At 40.5% G+C, this 24,202-nt stretch overlaps 4 protein-coding genes, 1 long non-coding RNA gene and 1 other non-coding gene across 6 annotated transcripts; 2 read left to right on the top strand and 4 right to left on the bottom strand.

Moving 5' to 3' along the window:
- The first annotated feature begins 52 nt into the window (after positions 1-52).
- On the top strand, positions 53-911 carry LOC115744483 (UPF0057 membrane protein At4g30660). Its single transcript, XM_048277650.1, has 2 exons — positions 53-251; positions 628-911. The coding sequence occupies exons 1-2, from the start codon at positions 162-164 to the stop codon at positions 763-765; spliced, it is 228 nt and encodes a 75-aa protein (XP_048133607.1). The 5' UTR covers positions 53-161; the 3' UTR covers positions 766-911.
- Positions 912-1,409: 498 nt separating this feature from the next.
- Positions 1,410-2,239, bottom strand: LOC115744482. The gene is made up of 2 exons (XM_030679699.2): positions 1,927-2,239; positions 1,410-1,823 (listed from the first exon to the last, which is right to left on the bottom strand). Exons 1-2 carry the CDS (start codon positions 2,048-2,050, stop codon positions 1,552-1,554), a joined length of 396 nt encoding a protein of 131 aa, XP_030535559.1. The 5' UTR covers positions 2,051-2,239; the 3' UTR covers positions 1,410-1,551.
- A 4,852-nt stretch (positions 2,240-7,091) lies between these two features.
- LOC115744478 (eukaryotic translation initiation factor-like) lies at positions 7,092-14,229 on the bottom strand. Its single transcript, XM_030679690.2, has 9 exons — positions 13,822-14,229; positions 12,650-12,721; positions 12,130-12,225; positions 11,670-11,894; positions 10,966-11,063; positions 9,493-9,580; positions 9,063-9,413; positions 8,735-8,977; positions 7,092-8,530 (listed from the first exon to the last, which is right to left on the bottom strand). Exons 1-9 carry the CDS (start codon positions 14,005-14,007, stop codon positions 7,475-7,477), a joined length of 2,415 nt encoding a protein of 804 aa, XP_030535550.1. The 5' UTR covers positions 14,008-14,229; the 3' UTR covers positions 7,092-7,474.
- A 1,966-nt stretch (positions 14,230-16,195) lies between these two features.
- On the bottom strand, positions 16,196-22,819 carry LOC125312437 (eukaryotic translation initiation factor-like). Its single transcript, XM_030679694.2, has 9 exons — positions 22,361-22,819; positions 20,705-20,776; positions 20,349-20,444; positions 19,861-20,094; positions 19,424-19,521; positions 18,525-18,612; positions 18,086-18,436; positions 17,757-17,999; positions 16,196-17,651 (listed from the first exon to the last, which is right to left on the bottom strand). The coding sequence occupies exons 1-9, from the start codon at positions 22,544-22,546 to the stop codon at positions 16,611-16,613; spliced, it is 2,409 nt and encodes an 802-aa protein (XP_030535554.1). The 5' UTR covers positions 22,547-22,819; the 3' UTR covers positions 16,196-16,610.
- LOC125314597 lies at positions 19,019-19,354 on the top strand. Its single transcript, XR_007198077.1, has 2 exons — positions 19,019-19,119; positions 19,304-19,354. It is a non-coding gene; the product is annotated as an uncharacterized LOC125314597 (long non-coding RNA).
- LOC115744646 lies at positions 21,516-21,619 on the bottom strand. Its single transcript, XR_004015832.1, has one exon. It is a non-coding gene; the product is annotated as a small nucleolar RNA snoR103 (small nucleolar RNA).
- Positions 22,820-24,202: the final 1,383 nt, after the last annotated feature.

Raw genomic sequence — 24,202 nt, 5'->3', positions numbered from 1 at the left:
TAAATGTAGACCAGATAAAATAGGTCGCTTCGACAGAATTGAATTGCCTCCACTCTCTCTCTTCCTCATTTGTTTTCTTCTTCATTAAGATCGGAAGTTTCCGAGTTTTCGCAAATCCAATCGTTGTCGCGGTCTCTCTCTCCCCAGAGCAGTGAGTCGCAATGCCGAGTGGATGCGCGATCCTCTGCGAAATCCTCATCGCCATCTTGCTTCCTCCTCTGGGCGTCTGCTTCAGGCATGGTTGCTGCAGTGTATGCACCTTCCCTCTCTCGTTGAATTGGATAAATTGAGCTGCCCTTTTCCTCGTTTCGTTTCTATTGGCTCTCTGATGCGAAAAGATCACTTTTTGAAAAGTAAATTTGTTATCTTTGGCTGGCTTTTGCAAGGTCTCTTTTGGCTTGATCTCTTGATAAGAATTCACAGAGTATTCCTCGTGAAATTATTAATCTGCCAGCTCATGCGGGTCTACGTCGTCTGCTGTTGATCCGGATAAGATTAAATCTGTCACCCGATCACGCCAATAGAATTTCTCGCAATTTCTCCCCCGGCATCTGTTCAGCAATCTAAGATCCTGTTGCATCCTTTGCTGTCTGTAGCTTAATTGGTTTGTCTTTGTTCATTCTGCAGGTTGAGTTCTGGATCTGCGTGTTGCTGACGATCCTTGGTTACATCCCAGGAATCATATACGCTCTCTATGCGATCGTGTTTGTCAACCGCGATGAGTTCTTCGATGAGTACCGGCGTCCGCTTTATGCCGCCGCCTAGCCTTTCTCCATATTTGCCATCTTCAGCCTTTGTATGCTGTAATTTGATGGTTTAAACTCAGTACTGTGCCCGTTTCACTGTATACTTGGCTAAGAATTCCGTTGTGATGAATTGATGTGACTATTGATCTGGTATTACTTGTTCCATATCGGATGTACTGGGATTGCTATAGCTTGAACCAAACTAGATCGGTAAGAATGTCCGCCTAAATGTGACGGGGAAACTGCGAAAGCTAAAGGTGCAGAGGCAAAACTAACGCAAAAATGTCACAGACAGTAGCCTAAGTCCCCCCATAGAGGCACTTAATATCTGCCGACCTCACTCACTTTTGGGATAAATTAATTGGCAGCCAGCTTAGATTAAGTTCTCAAGCAATTGATCATGATGTGTCGATAGCAGAAGTAGATGATGGTGGTAGGTGAATTGGCAGTAAAGTACAAATCTACATTAGATCATTCATATTGAATTTCTCTCTAGCTCATTATTGTTTGTAGCGTCAGTCTGCTGTGGAGATCATGACACCAATTAGAGCAAGATCTATTTATCACGGTTTGCTTCAGGGATTATATAAAAAGCTTATGCATCACTAGAGCAACTGTAGTCAAGAGGAAACTGTGCCAATTCGGTTGAAAGTGCTCATGTGGTGAGCAGGAAAAAGCAGTTGTATTCGAACTTCAATTTAAAAGAAAGCTTTGTACAAGAGAAGAGACCCAAATTTTAACCCGCTTTTATGAGAGTGGTAGTGCTTCTTGCCAGCGTCTCCATCCTAAGTAGAACCGCACACTCTTAGAAGAACAGAATGACATTGAAAAGTCCAATTACTACTGGTCCTACTGCTGCAGGCAGGAAAGAAGCATGAAGCACGTTGGAGGGCGCACCACTGTGAGTCTTTTTACGTGGCTTGTTGAGATTCCCGCCTCCATAAACGGCCTTTCCTCTGTTGGCACTGTTCAGATGATGAACTTTCTGAACTTCCCCCTGATTGTTTTGGCAGTCTCTCTCTTCGGTTTTCCCTTGATGGTATTTCTCTTCTGTTTTACTGATCAAGTCAAGGGCAGCTGCATAGAGACAGCAAGGACTGAGTGTATCTTAGCATGCAAAATTTGGCTTTCAAAGTTTCATCTTGTGGAGAACATAAAGAGTTCTAAGAGCTTACATTACCTGGACTTTCCTCCTCTCTCAGCTTGTATTGACTATGGGCTGGTCTGAGAATGCTTTCAGATTCGGAAGAGAGAACCTTGCTGCAGATGACGAAGAAGAGGCACACAAGCAATAGTCTCCTCATATCAGAGCTTGGTTAGGCCGGAGATTCTGAGGGATAAAGAGTTGGGTCAATAAGTATGCTTGCGCCCACTGCCCAACTTAATCAAGTCCTTCACTATATATATACTCAGTCTTGTTGATGATGCTTTGTTGCTTGAAGAGGGTTTGTTTCACTGAAACGCAAGATTCTCAAGTATCCGTAGAGCGTTTTGTCATTGAGACGCTGTGGTGGGATGCTTAAGTTCCATCCGGCGGCTTATCTTTCTTAATACAGGAAATGGATTTGAAACACAAAGAATCTGCTTTTTGTTGTGGGACTCCGGCTGTGACAAATGTTTTCTTGGTGGATGCTTGCAACACGAGAAGAATAAGGGGTTTCTCTTTTAACAGGTCATGAATTATTCAATACCTGCCCTTTTTCCTCTCTTGTAGAATGCTCAAGAGCACATTGGCTACCTGATTTAGATGCTTTCTCCGAGGAAATTGCATCCTTGTTCCCTTTTCACATGATTTGCCAATAGAGAGTTCCGGAAAGGTTTGCAGAAATAGTTAGTACCGTGGGAACCCTACGAAGGCGAATCTTACTTTGCTCGACTATTCAATAGGGTCCGTTTGAATTTGCTTCTGGTGGATGCTTGCAACACGAGAAGAATAAGGGGTTTCTCTTTTAACAGGTCATGAATTATTCAATACTTGCCCTTTTTCCTCTCTTGTAGAATGCTCAAGAGCACATTGGCTACCTGATTTAGATGCTTTCTCCGAGGAAATTGCATCCTTGTTCCCTTTTCACATGATTTGCCAATAGAGAGTTCCGGAAAGGTTTGCAGAAATGGTTAGTACCGTGGGAACCCTACGAAGGCGAATCTTACTTTGCTCGACTATTCAATAGGGTCCGTTTGAATTTGCTTCTGCGGATGTAGGATTGGGCAACTCTAGCCTATGGCTCAGTTAAGATCTCTTCTGAGTGAGAGAAAAGAACTCAAGTTTATTAGAAATCGCAGGAAGCCAATTCTGAGACATGGAGTTTGCGTATTATATCTGCTTAAGCAAGCTCACTTCTCTGAAAAGACATCTCATAGTCTGATGTGTGCTCTCTCTCGAGCAAGTATTATTTGCACGACGATGGTTTTTAAAGCAGAACTTGATTAAACCTTAGATATCATGTCGCAGAACCTAGTAATATGTCCATATTTCCCTCTACATGCTGGAAATCTTTCAGATGCCTTGGGGGTTATAGGGCCCTGAGGCAACAGACCATCATTTTGCATCGGGCAGGCATCAGAGGTATTCATCTCTCCAATAAAATGGACAAGCCCTGACTCAGACTACTGCAATGAAGAGATGAAGGCCGACTGAAGTTTGCAGTCGTTCACCTTCTAAAGTACTACATGAAGCACTCGTAGGCTGTCGCAGTCTTGATCTTCATTCGCTGCCCATCGTTTATAAACCAAAGGGGTCCAGTGAGCTCGAACAGCTACTGTCCTTTTGGCATGATGCCTGCATTTTCATTAGTTCCCTCGTGTCGATCATCTTAGTCAAGACATCCTTCCTGGACACCGAGTGAGATTAGTTGGAACCAAAAGGAATAGAAACTTTTGATAATTTTGGAGTAAGAGCACACAAATACAAAGGAGAACGAATGATATTCAAAACGCCTTTTGCGTAGGTTTTATACGGAGAATGCTCCATACTCTTACGAACATATATCTACAAGCTTTTCTCTGAGCTTAACTCTCACTCTATACTTCTGAGGCTACTTCACAAAAATACTCAACTCGTGTACCACACTAACATAAAAGAAGTAATGACCGCCGCAGTTCAACCCCCATAAGGAATCAACAATTTCTTCGACTTTTCTTCCATTGACTTTTCCAAAAAAATGCAAGTTGGAGTTTCTTTTATCATTAATGTTGGAGGAGGTTAAGAAGTGGGAGATCCGCTACAGCCCTTTTTTCGTTTTTTGACGGAATAAAAGTCCAAGTAGAACTTTTTCTTCTTCAATCAAAATCAATTTTACCGTCGGTAACAAGCTTCATGAGCAAACTTTGAAACTATAGAAGATGGAAATAGTAGGAGAGATGACATAGAAAGAGATGCGATGTCGCTGTCGAAACGGGTTTAATGTGTCAATATGAATCGAACCATTTTCGATTTGATCCAAACCCGTTTGACAGGTCTAGATGACAGTGAGTATGCACGCCCATCTCATCTCAGCTGATGAGTTGATAAAGATACCGTTGGCCCTCAAGATGGTATGCAAGAGCTTTTAGTTGATCAATTTCATAGTGTGTAATACCCCAAACATCAGAGAGCTGAGAGATGAAGATGATGGTTTGGACTCCCAAACCTTCTGTTATGTGGACCTTCCTCCTCTTATAATTTTCCCTGATTTCTTTAGTTTAGTGATCGGCTGTCACTGATTTTGGTGGACCACTAAGCTATACGAATGAAGGTAGCTGAAAGTGGAAGTCTCGCCGGCTCATCATTTAGTATATTGAATAAGATCGCTACAATGAACTATTTTGTGAGCTGAAAAATTCAATGAGTACCTTGGACGTTGGAAAGTGGGTGACGAAAGTCGAATCAATCTCGTTTTCGTAAAGTTTCCACCGAAAAATGGGTGATTTATCTGGATAATGAAGAATCTTTCCATCAAAATGAGATATTTGGTTTTTCAATGGAAATGGTTCCGCGGTGATTTTGGATAAGAGTTCACTTTATCCTTTCTGTGAAAATGAACAAGTATATTTGAGAGGAGAGTACACGAAAATGATGAACGATAATGGAAAATGAAGAGACAATGACATTGATAAACTGATAAAAGTACATTGGAAACCTGGGTTTGCGCTTTTTTCTCCCTGATTACACATGGACACTTGTATAACCTGCCGATTACAACCATTCGCCCGGAGTTATTATTCTAAGTATGCTTACAACTACACTCCCTTACAACTACACTCCCAAGATTTCAGGTCTCCTTTTCGCACGCTGACCTTATCCACAAGAGATTACAACTTCTAAAGCCGTCGGGCTGCTTATCCGTTGCTCGGTTTTGTCCCCTCAATTGACATCTTGATCCTTGTGTTCTTCTCTTGTTTACAACACTAGGCCAAATTTCAAGATGGCTAAACCCCTTGCGTGCTCCATTGCTGAACACCTCTCGGTTACTCGTCGATGCCAATTCCATGCAGCTATCGATGATGGTATTTCATAGATGTCGATATCCATGCGATATAATTGTCAAATGTTCAATGACTTGAATCACTTTCATGGACCTGTCTCACTGGATCAATCAACTTCGATCGCACATCAGCTACACTTACTTTTTGGTGTAAACAATAAACCGAAAGAACCGAACCCTTTCGCAGTGTAGGGTTATCATGAGGCAGTTGAGGGTTAACAACCCATTAAACATAATTGCGACAGTTGTCGAGAGCAAGGGCATGACATCGGTACTTACGCTCAAAGACTCGAGCATATGTAATCATCGTACGGTGCCACTACTGGAGAGAAGAACATAATTGGTGTTCTCAATATTATGAACAAAGAAAGGAGTCGTTGCAATGCCAACTTCAATTAGGTGAATACTTGGAATGAGTAGATCAAAATGATGATTTTCTAGGGAAACTATCTCTCGAGCCCGTACTGGTTATTGCAAGCAAAAGACTTCTGGTCCTGGCACACCTCGTTTGGGACCAGCAAAACTAAAGCATAAGCAATCCTAGTAAAGTCAAGAAACACAGAGAAGCTATGGAGAAAGATGGTATTTGATGAGCTTGAACAGCTGCTGATCCTTTGATACGAGGTCTAGGCCGAACACCTCCTCTAACCTTCTTTACTTGGACGCTGATTAGCTTTCTGTTGCGAAACGATCCGGGGATGTCCAAGTTCATCAGCTTGCTCTCTCGGTGCTCGTGATGCTGGCTGGGTGACTTTCCCGGATGACCCTTTAGAACTTCATGAGCAGAACTTGCGGGAGACTGACATAGCAAAGGAAGTGTCATCAGTGAGAGAATGAGCGGCCATCTCTTGACAGCCATAGTGGATGTAGAGGAGATATCTTCTGGTCCTCAGACCCAGAAGATCTGTGTCTTCTATAGAGCTCTGATGTCTTCGGGGGAAAGAAGATATCCCCGTTTGAACGAGCGCAAGTGGGTTGAAGCAATGACGTAGGTGGAGACTAAATAGGACAAAAGCAAAAATTTCGACAACCTTGACGGCTAAAGACTACTTCTCCAAAAAGGGAGGGTGCATGTCCTCGCGATTGCCACGGCTAAGCGGTCTTCGTACGAGAAATAGTAGACCTCTCGTGATATACCACTGTCAACAAATCTAAAAATTCAAATTCTAAAATTGAGGCTTGTGAGATAATATTTGAGTATTGTAATAGAGTTCGAAGAACATGTATTCATCTCATGCTTCTTATACTCTTTTCGAGTTTACCCACATGAAGAAAGATTGCGACATGATATCGCAAAGCGCAGACGGAACCCACACCAACAGGACTACTTCTCCCGTTGGTTGAGCTTTGCCTCCTTGGCAAGCAATGAGAAGATGTAAGAATGGAGAAAAAATTTGGAAAGAGTCAAGCCACCCACATCAAAAAGATAAGGTCATGGGACATTGTCCCTACCATTCCCTTTTCAGAATCAATCTATATCCAACACGCAAGTCACTCCGTTTATTGGCTTATCTACCTCGTGTTACCTATCTTATCTAAGCAAATCTATGTAGCACTCTCAGGCAAATTATACACTTCGCGCACCTGTGTCTGATGGACCAAAAAGCAAATATGTTGTCGCGCACAGTGGATCCACAGCCTATTCAAAGCCATGGCCGTCTCGAGCCTACATTGACATCTCTAGATGCTACAGTGGCAGCCTAAGGAAAAAACCAAATGCCAGCAGACAAAACACAAGCTCGAAACTAACGCTCGATAATCCCTGCAATTTACAACAGGAAATCCCACAAGAATGCATGTCATCTATCTAAAAAAGGGCATGGAAAAGCACATTCCGAGTTTCACATATCGCAAACAGCACACGTTTTTCCAAGAGAAGTAATAAGTAAAGACCTTGCATTTATGAGTATTCCCATTGACAATAATTTAAGTCCCTGAAAGTCGCCAAGAATGATATCGAAATCAATCAAATACAAAACTACCTGAACCCCACAAAAGGGGCCATCCTATTCAAGCATCATGGCACGGCCACTCCCAAGAATAAAATCCATGGTGTGATGCTGTCTTTCCTAGAGAAACAAGACATTATGACCCCCAGAAAGGTATACTCAAGAATTGGCTATCCTCAGTGGCACCAAGTTTCAATGGCGTAATACAGCCTTCTCCCCTTCGAAAGAGCGAACAGAAGTGTCCTGAGTTTTTTCATGGGAAACACATGTTCGGCAGCCAGCAGAAGAATCTCAGGCACTTGGCTTTAGAAAGGTGCTATGCTCCCTGGAGTAGATTCTTGCATCCCTCAATATGCTGTGCCTGCAAATCCAATACTGATTGACCAGAAGGTGTCGAAGCAATATTCCTCATTGCACCATCAAATATGGCCTTCCGAAACCTGTCATCTTCCACCTTCTTAAGGATCTCCTGAACCACCTTAAAATCCAATCCACCAACCGAAGCTAACTTTCCAATAATTTCACCAAAGTTGTGTGGTGCTTTAGGCAAGTCAATCCCCACGTCATCTAGAATAGAGGCATAGAGCAAACACCCAGTCCCTACGTCTCTAGATGAAACAACTTTCTTGGAAAGCAGGAACTCGAGGAGCCTACCAACAGGTTCGTGACAGGGCGGGCTCTTCTCTAGAGCAAGAGAAATAGCTTCCTTGACAACTTCAGGGTAGTAAGCTGGAGCATTAAGTTCTTCCACACACTGCAACGCTTCATCCAAAATCAATACACTAAAGTACTCCTCCAGAAGAGATGATGTTTTTCTCTTAAGATCGTCCGTGTTCAACTTCACAGGAACAGGAGCTGCTGGCTTCTCAAGAACAGGTGATGTAGATGCAATGGGAACAGATTTAACAGGAGCAGGGACTTGAAATGAAGTTTCAGCGCCATAGACAAAATTTGAAGGACGAGATAGAGGGGCACCGCTGCCTTGTAACAGTGCACTAGGCCTACCACTAAGGTCACCGCTACCCTGAGGCAATAATCGAGGGTTCAGCGATGGCAACAGTCCAGTGGATGGCTGAATTCGCACAGAAGGTTGTGTGCCTGATCCATTGCCCCTAGGCATTGACCGGACCCTAGGAAATTCCCAATTGTCACCATCTATCCCAGGCATTCCAGGCATCCTCCTGGTTCCAGGCATGCCAGGCATCATCCCTCCAGTGCCAGGTCGGGGACCTGGGTAAGCCCCAGGACTCGTGCTCCCTGGCAACTCAGAAGCAACCCCACGGCCACTCCTCATGCTTGCAGTAGCACCTGGACGCAAACCAAGAGTTTTTTCTGCTTCTGAATGGATTTCAGTAATAGTCTTTGCTTTAACCTGTACAAGAGAATACAGAAACATCACAGTCAAAATTTGGGCGGACATGTTAACTCTTCAAAAAGCACCTCCAAGTAAGCTTCCCAGGTCTAACTCTCTGAAGGAAGGAGTGATGGAGTTGGTAATAAGAAGGAAATCTAGACAACTAAAGGAGAAAAAGAAATCCAGAAAAAGGAAAACAGCAATTAACATCCAAAATGTCACCTCTTCCCGCCTAGGAATCCAGTTATTCGCACGCAAATCAAGAACATCTTTAACCAAGAACCTCAACCTTGGAGCCAGCTTAGTGTTGGCTGTCAAATCTTTCAACCGATTAAAATACATATCGTTTATACGCCGTGCTTTTGGGCTCTCATCAAGCTGCTTCCCGATGGTCTTGAAAAATTGGCAGATAGCCTCAACATTCTCCTCAGCAGGACACGTCTTATTATCAGTTCCTAGAAGCTCCTGGTTCATTGAGCAGACAACAAGTAACCTCAATACAATTATAAAAGTTCAAAAAAACTGGATAAGTAATCTGTTTTATCAAAACCTGAACAATGTGGTGAACGATCTTTTCAGTGACCATCTTCTGCTTCAGAAGCTCCCCAATCAATCTGATGTTTCCCAACGTTCGCAGCTTGACCATCCTCTCTTTTTCTCTTCGCTCAAGCTCTTGCTCAGGGGCAGTCAGTTGTCTCAACTCTTCCCTTAGATTTTCAGCACCTTCAAATGCCTCCTGGCAGTTGTTTAGAAGTACCCGCTTGAAAGTAATATCCTTACCGCCCGGTTCATCAGAGGGAAATGGGGGCAGCCTTTCATTGAGATCAGAGCACAGAAGAGCATACATGGGGCAGAATGTGGGCTCCAGTACTGCTTTTTCGAAAATAAGCTGAATTACACCCTGTATTGCGAGAAAAACTTAAGTCGTCACGATAAATAGAAATACAAGTACAAAAATGGAGAAAAGAAAATGGAGAAACCTTCAAAATATCTGCAGTGGTTATTCCAGAGTCAATGAGCTGACCCTTGAGTACATCAAACTTCTCAGGAGTCAGCTTGTTCAGAATCCTGAAAAGAAAGTCCTATCCATTGTAAGAGTCAATCCTAACTGGGATACACATCTAATACAACCAATTCAATTGCATCGACTAATCTCCATGAGGAATGCAAAAGGGGACCTCGTAAGGTGGCATGTCAAGAAACACAAGTAAAAAGTTGATACATGTAATTAGTTAGATCACATATTCAAGCACTGAAAGATGGAACATGGTTAGGGGGGAGATAACAAACAGGAACCACAATCTGATCTCCACTAATAATGTATTGCATACAAATCAGAATTGTTGACACCGCCACAAGCCTGAAAAAATGAGGTCAATGCATGGAAATCCCACACTAGCGATGAAAAAGTTAATGCTCAAGGGAAGTCCGAAAAAATGATGCTCAAGAGAGAACATCGAGATCAATCAATCACATAGAAAGCAACTGGGTAGTGAAGTACATCCAAAAGAACAGTAATTCTCATTGACATATCTTGGAGTACCATACGATAGATGGGTATAGAGGAATAAAACAAGTTATAAAAAAAAACTGAGAGGGCAAGGTAAGAATTTGCATGCATATATGAGATGGTCCTCCTAAAGATCATCAAATGCAGATAATGCCGCGTTTGAGTCATCATTCAAAAATCCTATGATAAAATCAATCAAAGAGCTAATTTGAAAATCAACATCAACATCACCTTTATCCCAAACTAGTTGGGGTCGGCGATCGATGAACCCAAAAATAAATAAAATAAAAGCAAGATCAATTGAGGGAAAAGAAATAATTATATAAAAATAAATATAAAAATATATATAGGGAAAAATGATTAAAAAAAACAGTTTGGAATATAGGAATTCTGCCCCTTCCCAATGCTAATAGCTTTCCTACACTCCATCCTAAGACAAACCATATGCCAATCTATTTCCCACTTCATTAAAGAGTTAATTTGAAAATGCGGCTCGAAAATCTGCCAAGCAAAATATTTTGACAGACTATTATATTAAATATCCATGCTTATATTCAAGAAATAAGGACTTTTTTTTTCCGATTTGTCATTCTCTCTCTCTCTCTCTCTCTCTCCCTCTCTCTCTAAGACTTTTACACTGCCTCTTCACAGAGCGTGGGAGTCGAACCCCACAACTGAAATCTAAACGTCTCCACTCCACCCAATCCCTTACCACTGGGCCACATGCCCAGTAAAAGAGGAGGACTTAAAAATCTGCCTTTTGGCTATTTGTAATCCTCGAGGATCAGGAGCTTAAGCACATTGAGAAAGCGACCATGCCAAACATCAGCAACCAAAACTGACACTTCAGCCAAAAAATAAAAAAAAAGGCCATACTGTGCATAAATATTAAGTACACTGCAAAGAACAATTCATTACATAAACATTGTAAAACATGAATTACCCCTTTACAGTCTTCAGCACACGGTCTTCTTCCGATAGATTACCCCTTCTAGCTGACCAAGGCACTTGAGCCTTAACAAGAGCAGGAACAGGACCTCCCTGGTCAATCGATCGAGATAAGTGAAGATTACACAGCCAGAAATCATTTTAATAGGCATTCATCGATGCATATAATGAAGGCATAATCTGATCTTTGACAGTGCAACATTTCTCTTCCATAGGTGAGTGGAACCTCATATTAGCACAATACTCCAGGCTTCTATAACCCTCCCCCAACCGAAGGATAAAAAGGGGAAAGAAAGGAAACACACCACTTGCACATGTGCATGCATGCATGGAAAAGGGAGGCAAGCTTTGATCCCTCTATCCTCATAAGATTTGACCAATATTTCAACTAACAACCAAAACAATATTTCTTCTAACTTTGACAATCAACAAGGTACCATAGCAGAGACAGGAAGTTAAAATAACGACATGACATAAAATTGACAAAGATCGCAATTTCAGAAGCAAATAGGTACTGTATCATAATTACTAAAGGGAGACTAGAAAACACATACAACCTATCACTGTGGCCAAGAAACGATAGCTTTCATAAATCATGCTTCTCCGGCTATTAGATAAGAACAACTAAATACTCTTCGAGGTGAGTTAACATATACGTGCAGAAAAAGATATGCAAGTCTAGCCAGAAACTAATGCTACCTGATTAGAAGAGATCTGTGCTCTAGTGAACTGGGAGTCGAGTTGCTCCAAGTGATTAAATTGGTTCAGTTGCTGCTTCCTAGTGTCAGATCGGCCACCAAACTCTCTGTTTTCCCTGATATTCTCCCAGGACCTCTCTTCCACAGCAGCAGGAACCTGGGGATTCCGACCCCGCCAGTCACGATTGTCTGGCTCTGAAAAGCGATTATGCAGTTGATTTGGCGCCTGTTAGGGAAAGAACATATTTTTATATGGGGTACCAAATTATCAATCCGTCACTAAAGCTAAAGCAACACCAAATACAAAACTTAGTGTCCTAGTATGAAACCATTGAAACACCAATCGGAGATGTCCTCAGAATGCAATTGATAGAAAAGAAACAAATCGCTTCTCCACTTTATGTCCACCAAGAGAGGAAAGAAAGGGCAAAAGAAAGTGAAAAATATGCAGGACATCTTACATTGTTCTCTCCACTTCCCCAATTTTGATCTTCGCCAAAAAACTCAGCTTCAATTTCCCTTTTGATCTTCAGAATATCATCACACACCTCAATAGCCTACAAGTACACAAAGATTAACGGTAAATGAGTATATTAGGATCTTAGTCTGATATTAAACTTGAAATAGCAAAGGGAAAATAGAAATTTGACATCTTCCCAGAAGTCGATGGCTATTCATAACTTTTACCTTGACACGAAAGGAGAATTCCACCCAATGCTTTAGTAAAGTGGAATAAAAAATTATAGAAGGCATGGATACATGATATGCCTTGGAGTGAAAGACAATGCTATTTTGGGTTCAATTTATTAGGAATACGATTATAAATACTTCTAGACATCATCCTCAAGGAAAGGAAACACGTGGCACAAAGGAAAATTAGATTAAATGAACAGAAAATATACACTGCTCCTACAGAAATAAAACAATTGACTCCATCAACACAGGGTAACACATAGTTGAAAAGGAAAGATAGATCACTACCGCTCTTAGCTGCAGCAGCTGATCTCGGGTGTATTTAACATGTTCTTGACCCTCAAACCGTGAGTCCCCAGGCTGGAAGCAACAGAGGATAATTTTTCAGGAGCTTGTCATAGTAAAACTTAACGAAAACTTACAACTTAACATGTATTAACTTAGCAATAAAGAACACCTCAATCAAGACAAAGCAGTATAAATAGAAAAACATGCAGATTTAGCATAATTCAGCCAGAGTATTTTCTAAGCTGCTTTACACAGATATGAGTAGTTAAAAGTAGGGCCTAGAGAAGCTTTCTCGCAAACTATAACAACTTCCAACCATGACAAGGAAGTACGGAATTGACTTAATCTCTTAGCTCATTTAGACGTACTACACCAAATTAAAGACGAAAAACGAAAACTAATACTTACTATGCTATCCAGGTACTCTAAAAGCATTACATAAGAGTGAGGTCTACAAGAAAAAGGTATAGTAGCTCACAAAAGCATTCCTATTTCATATGTCACAAGAAAGACAAGGTTGACAAAGAAACAGCATATAAACAATAAAAGCCATACAAAAAAGTGCAGGAAGTCATTATGCATGCTATGATAATACATCCCTGGTGATTCTCTCTATGATCTAAAGCAAAAAGAAAGATCTGCTATGGAGACTAGCTTGTGATATCTCACCATGTTTTTGAAAACGACTATAACATCAATTCAAAGACAAAAAGAACAACAAAGTTGCTAACACAAGAACTTGTGTACCAGACACTTTACTTAAAAAGCTCAGACATTGAGGGAATTTAGTACAAGACCCAACAGCCACAATTACCAACCACGGGGTTCGAAATTTCAGACAACGGTGCTCTCTTATCTCATGCCTCAATTGAGTCAATTTCTTGGAAACAATTAAAAGTCAAACAGTCGAAGACAACTGCATAAACCAACACAAGAACATAACCATCCCAACCTGATATACTAGCAAGGAAAAAGAAATTTTTCTATGGTTGCCCAGCCAGAAAGTTCACGATTTCCCACATGGTCCAGTAACTTTCCAATTCCATCATCTCGCGGCACTTTTCCTAATCTAGTCGCGTCAGGATTGAATCATGCAAAGGCTCGACAGAGAAGACACCATAACTGAAGGAAAAATCGACACGGCACAGACAAAATCGAACATTGAGCACAACCTTGGCGACGGCGCCGCCATGAGGACGCGAGAGAGGGAGATTGGAAGAGAGAGAGCCGAAGGCGAGAGAAGCTGTCGCTGCAGCCGACGCAGGCGAAGAAGAATCGAAGCGAGGCGCGAGAAGTCTGCCGCTCCCTCGACCGCCACCAGGTCTCAAGCTCAGGACCGTCGGATCACTTTGCTGCATCACTCGAGATCTTCCTCGCTGGAGTGATTAATCCCCCACCGTCTAATCGATCAGAACGCAAGCTACTACGACTCAGAAGAACCTACGTACTCCCGATTCAGCTTTAATAAACGCTGAATCTGAGATTGAACAAAGAACAAGATTGTATTTTTCGATCGAGAGAGAGAGAGAGAGAGGAGTTATTTCTCTCTCTTCAGCTGAGAGCGAGCGCGTGTCGGGAGGCCAGGGACGAGATTTATAAACCCTTGTCCGAGCCCGAGTTGGAGTTTTATTTTTATTTTTATTTTCACTTTTGTCGTCCCCGAGTTGGAGTTGAGTTGGAATTAATTGCTGTCTTTTTTATTTATATAAATAACTATCGGAAAATTAAAGGACAAATTATCCAAAAACTCCAATCAATTCAATTCTAAACATTTTTAGATTTTTTTCAATTGAGTCTTTAATTAAAAATTACTGAAGTAAACGACGGTTATCCTAGTTCCTATGGCTGGTCAATTGTTGCTGACATGAAAATTTCAATAATATTTTAATATTTTTTCGATTTTCTTTTCTTTTTCTTTATTCCCTTCCTTTTCTAGCCTTTGTTGGGCCTTGGCAATGGTCGGTAATCGGCCAAGAGGAGAGGGCCAGTGAGGTTGATCTCACCGTCACTAGGTGAGACTCGACCTCACCTGTGGCCGGTTGCATAGTTGCTAGAGGAAAAAGGAAAAGAAAAAAAAGAAGGAAGAGAGGAAAATAATAAAATAAGTTCTAGAGCTTATTAAAATGTTATTAAAAATTATTCACGGCAGTTGTAGGGCTATTGGCATCCACCTCAGCGATTTTCGACCAAAATTGACAAAATGTAATAAGGTTTATGATTTAATGGCAAAATTAAAATATCTATGACTAAATTAGCAAAAGTGCAATAGAATCTGAATTTTTTGGATACTTTTTTTGAAAATTAAATATTACTATAATCTTTTTCTGTATTTATTTTTTTGTGTGATGTATTTTAATGAGCGATGTAAAATTATTTTCTCGCCTCGGTTTTTTTTTTTTTTTAAGATGATCTTTCCAAATATAATAATGATTAACTACTACTGCCTCCATGGGAGCACTTGTCCCCCAAAACCAAATTTTCCTTTGAAAATTGTCTATATTAATATAAGAAGTGGTCTTGGGTTAGAGCGAAGAAAACGATGTTCAAAGTTCAAAATATTAAGAATACAAATGTGTAACTTATGATAACGGACAAAATATGAACGATTAATGCATACGTCAAGTCAAGGTATGATTTTCTACCGATGCCAATAACTATATCTCCAGAAAAATTGCAATCTTTAGCACTAAATGAAATTTTAAAAAAAAATCTCGAGCAAAAACCTCCCGTAAAGAGGAGTCGACATGCTATTAAAACCGTGACATTTAAAAAAGTAGAGAAAATAACATAAATGATCCCTGAATTTTTAACTTATTCAGTTTGATCCTTCAACTTTAGGTACATGTTTAACTAGTCATTGAACGATAGGAAAATGTTCAATACTATTCGTAATCTTGAATTAATGAAAAAAATAATATTTAATACTTTCATATAATTTAAGGAGTATATTAAATATGTATCAAAAGTAGAGGATCAAATCAAATATATTAACAACTCAAAGACGAAATTGCACAATGTATCGAATTATCATTATCCTAAAAGACAAAAAAGTCAACAGAATCTTGCCCTGTATCATCTAAAGACCATTTATCAAGGGCATTCTTATCTTTTTCATCTTGTCTTGTTTTGTACGAATTGATAAATATTTTTTAGAAAATAATTGTCTATATCTTTTATAAAAATAAACGACATTTTCATTGTTCATGATAATGAAATGGTCATCATTAATGAAAAGAAATTCATCGACTAATTATAACAAGTTTAGCTTGACCATTCTTAAGACATTATTTTCCAAATCAATCATTTTTCGCTGAACAAACACATCATAAATTCGTCAATTAGTGCACTGAACTTTCTACAGACAAATCTTCAAGAAGGTTTGGACACCCCACCAGATGAGAGCCTCCTAGTTCTTCAATAACAGATCATAGTTCACAGCTCAGACAATGGTTTAACCAGCCGGAGGTAAATAGACAATTAAGCATGACAACACATTTGAAATGCCCCACTTAAAGAGCAAGATCCAAAAATTAACAACAACAGCACAATAACAAACTTAAGAAGTAACTCTCCAGGCGTCACGTTTATGACAATTCCTAAATAACAACCTGAATTCCTGGAAAAAAAGAAAAAGAAAATGATAAATGATCAGAAACTAATCGAATACAAAACTTTAATCCCGCAAACGGGCAAGTCATCTCGAGCATCTGGGGAAAGGATCAACCACGATCGAAAGTAAGATTATCCTTTTCAACTTTCTCCTAAATAAAACATGGATTTTATGACCTCAATATACAACTCAAAAATTTAACTTTGCCCTCTGCAGCTCTGCATTATGGCCTTCGTACAATGTTGCTAGCCTCAAAAAAAGAATTGCCAAAAAGCATCCTGCAAATCTTCATATGAGAAACAAATTTGACAGGTGAGAGGGTCCGGACTACTCATCCGATACTTAGAATGCTCACTGGAGTAGACCCCTGCATTCCTCAATATCTGACGCCTGTGAACTCAGTACAGCTTGACCAGATGGATCAGAAGTCACAATCCTCATTACAGCATCAAGTATGGCTTTTTGGTACCTGTCATCTTCCACCTCCTTCAGGATCTCCTTAATCACCTTAAAATCCAATCCACTGACCAAAACTAGTTTCCCAACAATTTCACCAAAATGAAGGGGCGCTTTTGGTAAATCAATGCCCAAATCATCCAACATAGAGGCGTACAGCAAACATCCAGTCCCTATGTCTCTGGATGAAATAACTTTCTTGGTCAGCAGGAACTCCAGGAGCTTGGCAACAGGTTCAACGCGTGGCGGGCTTTTCTCTAGGGCAAGAGAAACAGCTTCCTTCACAACTTCAGGGTAGTAAACTGGAGCATTCAATTCCACCACGCACTGCAATGCTTCATCCAAAATCAGTACACTAAAATACTCCTCAAGCAGCGATGTTGTTTTTTTCCCAAGCTCAGCCTGATTCACCTTCACTGCAGGTGCCATCGGCTTGTCAAGAACAGGTGAAACTGATGTGACGGGAACAGTTTTCACTGGTGCTGGAGCAGAAACTGAAGATGGAGCTTCTGTGCTGGAAGGGCGAACCCCACCACTACCTTGTAGCAACGCACTGGTCCTCCCACTTATAAGTCCACCACTACCTTGAGGCAAAAACCTCGTATTCAGTGAGGGTGACTTTCCAACAGATGGCGGTTGGAGCCGCCCAGGAGGTTGCATTCCAGCTCCATCACCCCTTGGCATTGACCTAGTCCTGGGAAATTCCCAATTGTCATTGTCCATTCCTGGCATTCCAGGCATCTTCCTAGCTCCAGGCATTCCAGGCATCATGCCCCCAGCACCAGGTCGTGTAACTGGGTAACCCCCAGGAGTCGTACTCCCAGGAGAACCAGAAGCAACGCCTCGGCTATTCCTCATGCTTGCAGTAGCACCTGGACGTAAACCGAGATTTTTTTCTGCCTCTGAATGTATTTCGGTTATAGTCTTGGCTTTTACCTTCATAGGTCCACATATAGAGGGGAAGAGGTCAGAAACTGAAAAACAGCAACCTCCATTTGCACGCAAATAAGGTTTCAAACCTGGTAACACCTAATATCGTACCTCTTCTCGTCTGGGCACCCAATTATTAGCACGCAGGTCAAGTACATCTTTAACCATGAACCTCAACCTTGGAGCTAGTTGAGTATTGGATGTCAGTTCCTTCAAACGGTTGAAGTATAAATCATTTATCCGCCGTGATTTATGGCCCTCATCAAGCTGCTTCCCAATAGTGTTGAAGAATTGACAAATAGCCTCAACATTCTCCTCGGCAGGACAAACTTTATTATCATGTCCCAGAAGCTCCTGCTTTGGGAGTAGGACTATGAGAAACAATTGAGACTGTGATTTCAAAAGAAACTAACATACTAAAGAACTATGCATGTAAGAACCTGCACAATGTGGTGAACAATCTTCTCAGTTACCATCCTCTGCTTCAAAAGCTCTCCAATCAAACGAATGTTACCGAGAGTTCGAAGTTTGACCATTCTTTCCTTGTCTCTCCGTTCAAGCTCTTGTTCAGGGGATGTCATTTGCCTTAACTCTTCTCTTAGTTTATCGGCCCCTTCAAAAGCCTCCTGGCAGTTATTTAAGAGAACCCGCCTAAAAGTGATTTCCTTCCCGTCAGGTTCTTCAGAGGGAAATGGAGGCAGCTTTTCGTTCAGATCAGAACACAGAAGAGCATACATCGGGCAGAATGTGGGTTCCAGTACGGCTTTTTCAAAAATCAGCTGAATAACCCCCTGCATATCATGCCGAAGAATCATGTAATAACAGAACAAGATGGTCAACCCATGAATAATGGCACATAAGACTCTGTAAATCAGAAACCTTCAGAATATCCGCTGTTGTGATGCCAGAGTCAATTAGTTGGCCCTTAAGTAAATCAAACTTCTCTGGAGTCAGTTTGTTCAGTATCCTGCACACAAAATAACAAAGTGAAACTTGATGTATCAGCCAACTCTGGAATGTTGACAGTCTAGCAACACCAGCCCAGCCGTGAGCCATGTAAGGCACTGAAGACCAAAACGTAGAGTCCAGCTAGGTGAAATCACTTGCTAATAAGAAAGTCCATGAGTTACTTAACATATGAATGCATCCAGAATAGGTTGAAGGCAAACAAATGAAGCACAATATGGTGAGCTAAGACGCCAAAAGAATGGCATTTTCCCATCAATTCTTATAACTTGCATATTTCATGTACACGACATATGCATGCCATATCTATGTTGATTGTACACAATATAAACTTGGTCGAATATGTCAAGGATACAACTATGAGAAGTGATGGCATCCCATAACTATGGCATGATTTGCATCTTATATCTCACTGCCAAATGCAGATTAAAGCTTGACGTTTTCAATCTCATCTACATCATCAATGGGCGGCCAGGAATGATTTAGTTTCCTAATAGAAATCCCAAAAGTAATGGAGAAAACATTCTCATGACTGCACATGATGAAAATAATAAGCATCGAAAATAACTTATAACATTTTAATCCAAAGCAAATGCCAACTGATACAGTATATCTTTACATCTACATCATCATTGGGCGATCAGGAAAACGATACAGAATTAGATCTAGTTTCCTAATAGAAATCCCGAAAGTAATGGACAAAACATTCTCATGATTGCACATGACGAAATTAATTGAAGCATCAAAAAGAAGAACTTATAACATTCTAATCCAAAGCAAATGCCGACTGATACAGTATATCTTTACATTACCCTTTGACAGTCTTCAGAACACGGTCTTTCTCCGAGAGATTACCCCTTCTGGCAGACCATGGCACCTCAGCCTTGATGAGAGCAGGAGCAGGTCCTCCCTATTTTGAAGAGAATAGGAGTGCCAAAAAAGAGATTAGTCACATTGGAAGAACTACCAGCAGGAAGGAAACCAAGTTAAGAAGTTTCACCTATCAGTGTACCACTAATGAAAATATGGCATGAAAGATTATCTCAAAATGAAATGTCAACAGAAAGCAGAAAAGAGCATTTAACTAGACACATGCATGAAATCAAACCGAACTGCATTCTTCTTTATCGCCACAACTACAAAAACTACCATAAAACAAAAAGAAGCTTACTGTTCTAAGCCCATAAAACATAGGCAAACATTGATGAAACTTAAAAATAATTTCTTCGGGGTGCAATTAAACAATTACCCCCTGGAGTGACGAGATCTGTGCCCTTGCAAACTGGGAGTTGAGTTGATCTTGGCGATTAATTTGGTTTGCTTCCTGCTGTCTAAAGTCAGAACGGCCACTTGAATCTTTGGTTTCTCGGATATTCTCCCAGGACCTCTCCTCCCCAGAGGTAGGAAGCTGGGCAGAACGACCACGCCAATCACGATTGTCTGGCTCAGAAAAACGAGTTTGAGTCTGAGGTTGGTTTGGTGCCTGGCAAGAACAATATGAAAAGGTATAAGCAGTTATTGTCAGAGTGCTACTATGATTAAACCACTGAAACCAAGTACCTTCACCAAGGATAAATTTCATAGCATAACACCATAAAAGCACCTTCTTTACAAAAGATTGAGAAAAGTAAATGATCTACTTTCCACCTGCCAAAATATAATCTTTCCCCCAACGCAACCAAAAAGAGACGAACAAAAAAGTGCAACACAACTTTAGAATGAACTAATGCAACTCACATTGCTCTCTACACGGCCCCAGCTTTGATCATCACCCAAAATTTCAGCCTCGATTTCCTTTTGTATTTTCAAGATCTCATCATGGGGCTCGACAGCCTACAGAACACAGGCACTCCAGTGACTAACGCAGGTGATCCAACAAAAAGGGTAGAGGAGATAGTAAATAACTTGCTGATGCATAGGCAAAATGCTTCCCATTACTTTCAAAGTGTGCTAGAGCATTAGAGAACAATGGTGAACACGCAAGTGAAAAGCCTGAAAAATGCTTGAGAAAAGAATATCATATTTCTTCACAGTTAAAATTACCACGTGAGCTTCTCGTGAGTACAGTTATCCAACAATAAATGAACTATTACCTCCCTAAGCTGCAAAAGCTGGTCTCGAGTATAACGAATGAGCTCCCGAACCTCAAACCTTGTGTCTCCACTCTGAAAGCAAAGAAAATCATGTGCTCAGGGAACCTTATGTACAGAATTTTCAATATTAGAAAGGTAGAAAATTTATATGTGCCAGGGAGCCCTCCATGGACTAAAAGATTCCAAGAACACCTTGTTATATTTTCACATACGGTTTACAAATAAGTGCCACGTCGCAGTCAAGCATTCATATCAGTTACCATACCCAAACCACAAAAAGCTAGTAGGCCTCCCAAAACATCATCCAAGTTTTACTACTAAAAATGAGTAAAGCTATAGACAGCAGCTGCCGAACTTGTCGACCAAATGCAGAGGGGATAAACAAATCAAAACTGAAATTTAGAAAGATGGAACTCAAGAACATTCATAATGAGCATCTGATTAAATTGGAGTTCTTGTTTCCATCCTCCAGTAATCTTACTCCAAAAGTATGGATGGAGGGTTTCCTTTAATTGTTCAAAAAGATGCGGTTAGGGAAAAAAATTGCTAGTACAGCATATCCATCGTTTGAATGTATATACAAAGGCTCCAAGCACATATAAGGAAGAACTAATTTACTTCAATATATGCTTTTGGAAAGTGAGAGAGGAAAAGCGGATTTATTTCAAATGCACAAATGATTTTCTTGATACTGCCACCACATACAAGGTAATTTTCCATCTTCCCATCATGATCCACACATACACAACACAACACAACAAGTTCAAAAATTTTTAGGGCACATGAAATTGAAATTCATCACTACCCATAAACATGTCTGCAGGTCCTTTATGGGCAATAAAAGCTCATCACATGCCCACCTAAAGCCTACAAATTTCTCTTTGTCCATATTTACAGTAGGTACACATATTGAGTGCCCAACCAAGAATTAGGACATTGAAAATATCCACCATCCCATAAAAATTTCTCTTCTTTAAATGATAAGTCCACCAGTAAAAGCAATCGTTAAACACAGGGAAAGTTATAAGACAGCACAAAAGAAGGGATTAATAGCAAACGAGAAGGAAAAAAAAATCACGTTTTTAATGAATTGCAAAAGCTTCTGATGCTCGATGGTTTCTTGTCTGAAGCAACTGACAAATATTTCTGCTCTTACTCTATTAATAATGGAAACAACTTTTCAGCCAATTATATTATCATATCATAAACAAATTACAAATCTCCTGCACTTTCGGTAGAAGGAAGTATTCCAAATAAATAACAAATAGCAACTACACCACATTCTCGTAGTCCTTCCATTAAGAACGTGTTCTGCTCGGAAAACATGTGTAGCCAATAGGAGACATAATCCACATAAATCAATTCACTTTCATGAAAAGACCCAATATTTTACAAAATTACGCGGATTATCTTTCATAGTCTAACTAAAGCACCAAAAATTCGATGGACCCATCGAAGCGACTCACAATTCCACAACAACAATACACGGAAGCACGTAACTTTATTCACGCAGAACCAATAACAACACCCACAGTATCCAAACTAAATCAGGCAAAATCAAAGTGCCTAGCTAAATTACCTATCCGTAATCCATATAAACAAATCAGCTATTGGAAACGCGGGATCCCTCGGGGCGACCCCAGATTCGAAACACACCTTCGCAAAGAGCCCGCCATGTGGGCGCAGGAGAGGGAGATCGGAAGAGAGAGAGCCGAAAGCTAAGGAAGCCGCAGCTGAAGTCGATGAGGAAGAGGACGAATCGAAGCGAGGTGCGAGAAGTCTGCTGCTCCCTCGACCGCCACCAGGTCTCAAGCTCAAAACCGTCGGATCACCTTGCTGCATAACTCAGATCTATCGCCCTGGAGAGAACCTCCACCAAAAACAAGAACGATCGTAAACAAACAGCTAACGCGTCCCGGAAGATCCCACGTAGCGATACCAATCCAGCGACGGCGGAATCGCTGAATAGATGTGAATATGGAAGAGACAGAGAGAGAAATCTATCGATCGAGAGACCGAGAGAGAGAGAGAGAGAGAGAGAGAGGTTAGGTTATTTCTCTCTCTTCTGCGGAGAGGAGAGGAGAGCAAAGAGTGTTGTGCGGCCGACAGAGACGACGAGATAGAAACCCTCCTGTGTTTCTTTTTCAATTATTGTTTCCTTTTCGCTCTTGATTTTTTTTTTTTAGGTAATTATTGCCTAAATTACTTATTTATTTATTTTTCCATAATGGAATCTTCAAGAACTTGAGCATGGTTAAATCGAGAGAAAATCAATATCGATCTGTTTGTGACACTTTTTATATTTCCATAAATAGCAATGAACGATAATTGATAAATGTTTGCGAAATAAAGCGTGACGGATTAAAGGAATCTGAAACATAACTGAATTTTTCACTTAAATTTCGTATCCGCTTACGTTTCTCTCTCTTATTGAATGCAGAAATCCGTTTGATCAAAATAACATATAAAAAAGAAAATATTTGGCAGCTCGTAATTTGGCAATTGGTGCTAAGCCCCGTGATCGATCATTGCTTGTCCCTCAAATGACTTATGCCTATCAATTGTATGAATTAAGTATTATCTTCCCATTTTTTTAGTAGAATAGCTACAGCTGAATAAACACACAATCTCGCTCGAGCGTCGAAAAATATTTATCATTGTGAGAAATTGGAAAGAAATATGACGTTACGTAAGATTTTACTTTTTTTTAAACGAATCATCACTCGGCTTTAATAATGTAAAATACCGTCAGACAATACAGACATTCTTCGTAGAAGAATAATTTAATGAATGTGAAAGGTAACTGCTATTGTTTTTACGTGGCACGAGTGTATTGGTTAAAATCTAGGTCAAGGTGTTAAAGCGACCTTCTCTAATGTTGTCGCTTCTTGGCATTTGGTCATATGGTCATCACCAAGATGATTGAAAAATCCATGCCACCGAAAAAGACATGAGAACTAGGTTTCATCATTGGGAACCTTGTATGGCTTCTGGCCCAAAAAACGAAAAAGCTTATGGTCCAAATTCTATCTCATAGGTAGACACTTACTTCACTTATAGAAAAATGTGAAGTAAATTTTAAATTGTCTATTAGCTGCAAAATGCTATTTATGGAATCTCATTATGACCCTCTTGTGAATTTTTTTGTTATTTGCAGATTGTTATTTGGGCTTGGCTCGATTGATTGGACAGGCCTTTGTGTGGCCCGAGTCACATATCTAACTTTTTATGTTGGGCCGAGGTTGAAAATGGGTCAACATAGAGAGTCCACCTAAGGCAACCAGTTTGGTTTTCTAGCCACAGCCATCAATCAATGCAAATCGGTTGTTCGAGCAATGAGGGATTTTTGTTGATATCGGATGACCAATTGATATATCAAGTGATGTGGCGAACGATAAACGGGGACCGACCATTCGACGATCGGTATGAGTTTGCCATACTATTGCTTAATGTACCGATTTTGTAAATCAATCCCGATGTAACTTGCGTTATTCTACT

This window comes from Rhodamnia argentea, chromosome 4, assembly GCF_020921035.1.
Source record: "Rhodamnia argentea isolate NSW1041297 chromosome 4, ASM2092103v1, whole genome shotgun sequence".
NCBI lineage: Eukaryota > Viridiplantae > Streptophyta > Magnoliopsida > Myrtales > Myrtaceae > Rhodamnia > Rhodamnia argentea.
Note: the sequence above shows the minus strand (reverse complement) of the source record. Positions and strands in the feature narration are given on the sequence as shown.